Raw genomic sequence first — 9,228 nt, forward strand, 5'->3', positions numbered from 1 at the left:
AAGTGAATTTTTAGATCATAATCTGTTGTTATGTTGAGGGCTGTCTATATTTTGGAAAAGTATAGAACAATGTAGAACAAAATAGTTCTATATAAAGAATAGCAGTGTCTTTTCTAAATACAACTTGAGTCGTATACCACAAAAACAAAGTAAATTACGTTTTAAAAAAAGTGTGTGGTTTTCCAATCCAAATCTAAACAACAGGCCAAAATAATTGGCAACTGAAAAAAACACTTCTTGAATGTATGTTTCTTCAGGAGAGGACTGGTGTATTTTGATCTCTATTTCATCATACTTAGTTTAGCAAGTTCCTGGCATAGATTCAGGTTTCAAGAAACGTTTGGTGAATGTTGTTTTTGAATGAATGTAATCTGTGTCTATGCAAGCAAATATTCTAAAATGAACTAACTTAAATTTATCTTAAACTTGACTTCTTCCTTTCCCCAAATCCTTGTCTCTGTTGCTTATTTATATAGTATGCAGTTAAAGGTTGGCAAACAGCTGTTGCAGATGATGGAATATTGGTTGAATGCCCAGACCAGGAGGAGAGCTTCACACCCTGTCTCATTCTTATCACACTGTCTTTGGATGGAAAATCAAGAGTTGATTTGAAGCTTTTTTATTTAGCCTGTCACTTTGTTCATGATTTGTCTAGGACCCTTTATGGGTAATAAAAGGAGGCAGAGTTCTGAATATGTGCTCCTTGAGGCAGAGCCCATTTCCTGTTCATCTTCATGCCCTGCATTAGCATCTAGTCGAGAGAGGGAAGGAAACAATTACTATTTGTTGAAGTATCTAAGTCAGACATTGTTCTGTGAAGATTATACACCTGATCGTATCCAGTCAAACTAATAGCCTTATGACAGAAGTTGTTCTCAATTTCGTGTTGTGGAAACTGAAGAGTACAAAGCTTGAAGAATTTGCTAAAATCACATAGTTATAAGCTCAGTTTACCATTGTACACACAAATCCTAGCACAGTGCCTGAGAGGTAATAGATATTCAGTAAATAAATACTCTAAAATGTGTTCTGCCTTGAAAATCTTTGCTCTTTTTACTACAGACTGCTACCTCCCCAATAAATATATTTAATGGCAATGACAATGATTTGAAACATTTTGTCAAATGTATATTACCATGCTTGTAAACTGGTTTTCATTTTAATTTATATACATTATAGACAATCATATAATTATATTTATAAATTTTTTTTTGTACAGAATAATGATGCTTTCCTGTCATTTTTTTTCTCCTCATTTGAAAAACATTTACTGAGAACCTACCAGTAAAACTGATTTTGGTTTTAAGAAAACAGATAGGTAAGAGTCCAGCTCTGTCATCAAGAGCTCATGGTTTTGTGAAGACGGCAGACATGTGAACACAAAATTACAATGTGGCTCTGGCAGGAGTAAAGGAGCCCCCTCTTCTTTCTCAATGGGTAAGGATCAAGGAAAGGTGTGTCTGAATTAAAAAAAAATTAGGGGGTTGAAACTCAAATGGCATATTATTGTTTACTCTCCAGATTACAAAAAAAGGGAAGAAGAGCATCCAAGACAGTAGGAGCTGCAGGAAAAAGAAGATTTGAAAAAAAAAATCTGCCAGATATTTAGTGACACCGATTGGTTGTTTGCATGTAAAATTGTAATAGAAAGATGAGAATGAAAGCGTAATGATAATAGATATAATTAATTTTACCCATCTAGTACATCAGTAAGATTACTAAAGGCTCACGCAATGACCTTCATTATTCCTAACAACAACCTATGATTTTATTCTTTTTTAGGACTAAGCACACTAAGCCTTTTGGAACGTAAGCTTTGGTGTAAATCCAAAGTCACACAGCTAGTAAGTGACAGAGAGTGCTCTGGAATCAGGTTGGTCTGACACCAAAGCCTTTGTGCTTTCTTGTTAGCTGCCTTCGAGTCAATCTCAATTCATTGAGCCCCCTGGCACTTCCTGAAACACTTCCTGGTCCTATACCATCCCTGTGATCAGCTGAGCTCCGACCATGATGATCTGCAGGGTTTCACTGACTGATTTCTGGAAGTAGATTGCCAGGCCTTTCTTCTGAGTCTTAGTCAGCAAGTTCCACCAAAACCTGTGTAGCATCATAACAACATCATAGCAACACACAAGCTTCCACTGACTAATGTGTGATGGGCTTGTGGTACACTGGCCAGGAATCAAATCACAGAGGAATTAATTACAGAGAAAAGAAAGGAAATGTTTGTTGAAGATCCAGCAAACAATATGAGGAAGAATGTGGACAAGAGAAACACTAGTTCCTCTGAGTCAGGTGCCAAGGAGGTGAGCTGCATGGAGAGGAGGTTAATTAGCAAGCACAGACGGGAAAGTTAATTTGCTCATATGTAGTTACAAGCTGAGTGATAATTCTATCATGTCAGATGAGACCTTCCTTGTGTAGGTAATGATCATAAATAATTGGCTGAAAAGAAAATCCCTCCCTTTTCTCACAAGAAACTTAGATGACTTAACAGGACCAACATTCATCTCCAGGGGAAGTTTGAGACCCTGAGTAATGTAGAGTCCCTCTTACCTTATCCCCCTCTAACAGTCAACATTGTGGGAATCCCTGAAGAAGAAAATGAGATCCACGAAAGGGTCGAAATAATAACCTGTCAGCACTTTACGTGTAAATAAATAATGCTTGTTGTTTTGTTGTTAAAAACAAAACAAAACAAACAAACAAACAAAAAAAAAAAACCACTTTTTTTTATCAGCACTTTACGTGTAAATAATGCTTGGTGACTTTTATATCCCACATTCCCTGTCAGCCCCCAATTTTGTGATCTTGTTTATGTTTTTCTTTCCGCCTGGTACACTGTTCTTGCCCTACTCCAAGACTCATTGACTGTCTTCCTTCTCTGTACCTGGAGCCCTTTTTATATTGCTCATTGTTGCCCATCCATGTCTACCATACATTACTGTTTTTGTGTACAGTCTTATCTTTCCCACTCAGTGTTAAGTGTCTATAGCACAGGAATTGTATTTTTACTTTTATCCTCCATGATTCCTTGCACTTAGTGAACACGGAAAAAATGTTTACTAAATATAATGAGTCCGTTTTTATGGATAGCAAAACAAGCCTGATTGAGATTAAATAATAGAGTTAGTAAGGGTAGGATTTAGGATGGTTAACAAATTAGGTTTTTTGATTTCCAGTCCTCTGTTTTTTTCTTCAACTCTGTGCTTCTTCAGAAACCTTAAGGGGCATGTGTGTCTGTTAGTGCAGGTCCGTGTGTTGATGTGCTAAACAGGTTTCAGCACAACTTCCAGACCAAAATGGACTAGGAAGAAAGACCTGGCGACCTACTTCTGAAAATCAACCAATGAAAACCCTCTGGAGCACAATGGTCCCATCTGCAACCATAAGGAAGGCGTGGGACTCTTCCATTGTATGTGGGGTTGCGGTGAGTTGTGGGCCAACCCAAGGGCAGCTAACAACGACAAAAGAGTGTGTGAGTTGGAGGAATCCTCATCCTATTTACCTTGAAATTGTGTACTAATCTACAGAGGCTTAGATGACCCAGACATTCACCAGCTGGATCACTTCTTTCTCTCCCGGCAGCCATTTGTGAGGCGTGGCTCACCTTCTGTCATTACTCTTCTGAAGTGAGAGCTGCACAAGTGTTCCCAACTGGAACCCTAACTGTTCTTTAGGGATTTCTCTGATAGTGAATAAATTAGGGATTTCTCTGATGGTGAATAAATACAGAGATTGCTAGCGACTTTATCAGAACAAAACTTTGTGAGTGCAGTCATCTCATTTTAAGTAAATCCATATGATTTTTAGGAGCTCTGGTGGCATAGTGCCTAAGGCATTTGACTGCTAACCAGAAGTCTGGCGGTTCAAACCTACCAGCCACTCCTTGCAAGGAAGATTGGGCAATCTACTTCCGTAGTGACACCGCCTCAGAAACCCAAGGAGGGGTCGTTATGAGTCAGATCCAACTCAGCAGCGGTGAGTTTATTTTTTTTAATATGATTTTTAACTTTGCTCTTAAATAGGTAGGTAGATAGTACCAACCACACTGTAGCTATCTCATACTGTTGTATCTAAAAAGTTTTCTGTAAGCTTCTTATTTGAAAATTTATAAGCCAGTTACCATATAGTTGATTCCAACTCATAAAGACCCCGTGTGTGTCAGAGTAGAACTGTACTCCAAGGATTTTCAATGGTTTATTTTTTGGAATTAGATTGCCAGGCCTTTCTGCTGAGGTACCTCTGCATAACCTCCAACCCTTTGATTAGCAGCCAAACATGTTAACAGCTTATATGACCTAAAGCCTCTCTAAATATATGAAGAAGGATGAAATAAAATGTATTTGTAAATGAAAAAAATTGTACTATATAATTACTACCAGATACGCACCAGACGAAATTGTCTTTGTTATTACCTTATTTCTTTAGTTTCCTTTTTCTATCTTCTTTTCTTCATCAAAACTTGTTTGTTCCCAGCTAACTGCCAAAGCCCCCTTTCAAGTTATTAACTTAAAAGTATTAAAAGTAGTATATTTATCAATTATATATATATATATATATTTAACAACATATAGCCCCAAAAGATTGCTGGAGGGTTGTATTTACAGAGTTAAATAGTGCAGGAAAGACTTAATAGCTAGCATGTATAATATTTAGAAAAATAACATTAAGATAGCAGCTACTTAATATGAAGCCCACCCTGGATATATACCATATGGCTTTTACAAATAGCTTATATAAGTCTATGGTATTATACTGTTGAGATTTATTTGCTTCAAAACCTCCTCCTTAGATTTCCCTTTTTTATCTGAATTGAACTTACAGGACATGTATTTGTCTCATTTCATGGAAATGTAAATTTCACCCAGTGGTATATTTGACCTTTCCCCCATTATCTAATTGGTTTATAGATCTGAAACTAACGTTGAAAGAAAAACTTCCTTTCGGGAATTAGTATTTTCCTTGCCATTACTTATCTTTTCAGTGGCCTTCTTTCTTTCCTTTTTTTTAAAATTGTGATTTGGGTGCAAATTTATGGAGCAAATTGGCAAATTGGTTTTCTATTCAACAGTGCATACACATTTTGTTTTGTGATATTTACTGTGAGCCCCGGGCTATAACAGCATTCTTCCCACTTTCTCCCTACACCCACCCATTTCATTTATTCTTCCTTCCTATCCTCTCCCACCTTCCTACCTCTTTGTTGTTGTTGTTGTTATGTGCCGTCGAGTCGGCCCGACTCATAGCGACCCCTCCTTGGGTTTCCGAGGCAGTATCACTACGGAAGTAGGATTGCCCAACCTTCCTACCTCTACTCTGGGCAAATGCCTTCCTCTTGATCTCATATACTTGATTGTTTCAATGAGTGCATATTCTCCTGATGTTACCATTCACCTTGTGGTCTACCATTTGGCTGTCAGATGAGACATGGGGGTTAAGTTCAGTTCCTAGTTCAAGGGTATCTAAGGGCCATAGTTAACAAAGGTTATCTTTTTTGCTCTGTAACATTTAAAATTTTGTTAGTTTCAAAGTTTTGTCTCTATTATCATAAATTTTATCTGCCAAGGCCATTAGGATAAGAGTATATAGAAAACTGACTGAGGGGTTACCAAATAGCTTTCACATTTCTCTTTAGCACCTTTATTTCCTGCTTCCAATTATCTATGAAAACAGACATTGGTTGAGTCCTCATGAATTGCCTCTTAGAAAACAAAAACGTTGACAGGAAAATGGATCACAGTAGTTCAATGGAATGATATGCCCTAACTTAATGTAAAAAACAAAAAATCCACTGCCATTGAGTCAAGCCAACTCATAGTGACCATATAGGACAGAGTAGAACTGCCCTGTAGGGTTTCCAAAGCTGTAAATCTTTATGGAAGCAGACTGCCTCATCTTTCTCCTGTACAGTGGTTGGTTGGTTGATGAGTTTGAACTGCTGACCTTTTGGTTAGCCACTGAATGCTTTCACCACTGCATACCAGAGCTCCTTACTGGAGATGTATAGAAAGTTCAATGAAAGTGGGCAATAAACTACAATAAGCATTCTACCAAGTAGTTCACAGGCACCATAAAGATGAGTGACTTCTTGTACCAACCAGGTTTCTTTTATTTTGTGTCAAGTACATCACAAAGTAATTCTATAGTCGAGTTACTTCCTCTTTGGAGGAACCAAAGAGGCAGTAAACGTAATTGAAAACAGAGAGACACATTGTGGTCAAGCTTGCAATAGGCCTGGCAAATGGACAGTATCTCTGGGTGATGAGTTGGGGTTCCTCAGGAAGGACGGTTGGCCTAGAAAGAAGCCACTGGATGAATTCCTCCAACTTGGTAGCACTAAGGAAAAATGTCCACTTTCCTCCATGGACAAAAGTTAGCTTGATCCATTTACTAAAGTCTGGGTAGATACAAATATTTGACTCTGCGTTTTTAAAGCGTTTTGATGTGTTTGAATGGTAACTTTTCCTCAGAGTTTTAATTTTGGGAGACATTGCTTTTTCTTTAAGATGACCAGTGGGTCCTAGATAACTGGGCACTTCCTCTGCTGTTCTTGAAGAGATTCTAGAGTCTGTAGAGACTGATGTCTTCTTCAGAGTTTCTGATTGTATGAGTTTTTGAAGCACTTCTATGATTTCTTGATCTTTTTCTCCCTCCAGAACCTCTAAACAAGGTATGCTAGAGTAAGAATTCTGGTTTTCTAATTCCATCATCTTCTTCTTTAAGACATCAATGTCTTCTTTTACAGAGAAGATATTGTTAGTTATTGTACATTGTTTGTCTTTGTTAACATTCACTCTCATTTGTATTGTCTCCATTTGCTTCTGGTAAAGGTCATTCTTTTCCTGGATTTTTATTACTGAAGTAACAATACCAGTCATTTGTCTGAGGAGTTCACTTTGGGTGGTTTTAATCTCTTGGAGCGTTACTCTACGATTCATTTCTTCATCAGTGCTGATGTCATCTTGAGCAAAATCACAGGAAGCCGTACTTGGGTATCTAGTTGAATATAGATGTGGAATCTTGCATTTATGGTAAACATTTTTAAGAGATTGTCTGATCTTAGAGACATTTGAAGTCCATATTGTCCAGCAGCAGATTTTACTCCTTTGGTTTGAAGTTTGTACATCTTTCATAATGAAACAAGAGTCAAGGTGTCAGAAAGCCTGATCAGAATCACAGGGAGAAACAATGTCAGAATTAAATGGTCTTTCTCTTACGATTCTGGATGTCTTTGCTGGTAACTAGAATGCCAGCTGGTAGATTTCAATATGGAGAACATTGAAGGAAACAGTAGGCAATTTTTGGTGGTTAAATTCTTATAGGACAGCCCAAGTAGATAATTCTGTGGTCAACTGCATGGAATCCTTTATATGGTGATCATTGACCTGGAGCTGATGTCACAATGGCTGCTGGCTTAGAATACATTTCATCTTAGGACAAATGTTCTCAAACTTTGTGGTCTTAGGGCTCCTATACATTCTTAAAAACTAACTGTTTTTTTGTGATTTGAGTGAAAGTTTACAGAGAAAATTTATTTTCTATTCAACAGTTCATATACATTTTCTTTCATGACATTGATTGCAATCCCCATAAAGTAACAGTGCTCTTCCCAGTTTCTCCATTTGGTAACCTTTTCCCTGTGTCCTTCTTTCTTATGCATTCTTGCCCTCTGAGCTATCACCCTGTGCAAATGCTGATTGAACACTACATATATCTTTTATTTGTATGATTTATATCTATTCATATTCTTTATTAAAGATTAAAACTAAAAAGTCTTAAAATATTTATTTATCAACTTATTTAAAAGGAAAAATAATAAGCCCATTACATGTTAACATTAATGACATATTTTATCAAGATAATTATACTTTTAAAAAGTGGAAGAGTGGCATTGTTTTACATATTTGCAAACCTTTTAAATAGCTGGGCTGAGACATTTGAATTCTTATATCTGCTTCTGCCTTGTATTTCATGTATTTTGATTGAAATAAATAAAGAAAATTGGGCTATATATACATTTATGAAAGAGGAGATATGTGGAAAAAAGGGGGAGGATATTCTAATACCATTTTCAGATAATTGAGAGTTTATTTTGACACTCTATGGAAATTTGAAAAATGATACTTTTTAAAAGGTTAATTACAATGGGTAATCTTAGGTCACATCATTAATTTTCATACTCTGTTACATTAAAATCCACTGGTTTATTTTCTATTTTGAATAGACTTTTTACCCAGGCATTGCTGTGTACTGTGATACATTGGTCCTTTGGAAAATACTGGTTCACTGAATTGTTCAGATCTTCTAAATATTGACTCATTTTATTATACAATATCAAAATATAAAATTCATTAATAGCAGCACTCATCTTTTCAGAAAATACTTTGAATATTCAGAAATTGTCACACACTTGGAGGGGAATAGAAATTTTCCAAAATTCTGATTTTAGCTTAAAAAGCTTGATATTTGTCAAGCTTGTTGGTTATTTTCCTTGAAGTTACAGGCTCCCTACATCTATTTTTGTTAAAATGTTTGCTGTAATTCCAAATATGAACACCTTAGGTTGCTGCAAGTTGTTCTTTCAAGTAAACATTATGACAAAGAAAAACAGCTAGGTTAAGCTTGTAACTCAAATAAGTACTTTTCCTTAAGACAACAATTATCCTTCGGTAAGCAGCTTTATGCATACTTCCCAATGTTTTTAGTTGCCTTCTAGTCAGCTCTGCTTCATGGCAACCTTATGTATAACAAAAAGAAACATTGTCTGATCCTGTACCATCCTCATAATTATTGGTATATTTGAGCCCTTTGTTACAGCCACCGTGTCATCCATCCCATGGTGAGTTTCCATCATTTTTGCTGAGTATCCATTTTACTAAAAATGATATCTTTTTCTAATAATTGCTCTTTGCTGATGATGTGTTCAAAGTAAGTCAGCTGAAATCTTGCCATACTTGCTGCTAGGGGGGCCTTCTGTCTGTACTTCTTCCAAGACTGATTTGTTCATTCTTCTTTTATGATTATTTCAATATTCTTCCCCAGCACCAAAATTCAAATGCTCAATTCACCTTTGATCTTCCTCTTTCATTGTCCAGCTTCCACATGCATATGAGGTGAATGAAAAGACCCCATGGCTTGGATTAGGTGCATCTTATTCACCAAAGTGAATCATTGCTTTTTAACTCTTGAAAGAGGTCATTTGCAGATTTGCCCAATGCAATATGT

The 9,228-nt window shown here is 36.6% G+C and overlaps 1 protein-coding gene across 1 annotated transcript; it reads right to left on the reverse strand.

The window, feature by feature from the left end:
- Nucleotides 1-6,143: 6,143 nt before the first annotated feature.
- On the reverse strand, nt 6,144-7,129 carry CCDC54 (coiled-coil domain containing 54). Its single transcript, XM_007946570.1, is given in 2 exon segments — nt 6,144-7,084; nt 7,087-7,129. Coding segments are annotated over 2 exon segments (984 nt in total).
- Nucleotides 7,130-9,228: the final 2,099 nt, after the last annotated feature.

Source organism: Orycteropus afer, unplaced genomic scaffold (assembly GCF_000298275.1).
Source record: "Orycteropus afer afer isolate SDZICR_OR568_19922 unplaced genomic scaffold, OryAfe1.0 scaffold00166, whole genome shotgun sequence".
Lineage (NCBI taxonomy): Eukaryota > Metazoa > Chordata > Mammalia > Tubulidentata > Orycteropodidae > Orycteropus > Orycteropus afer.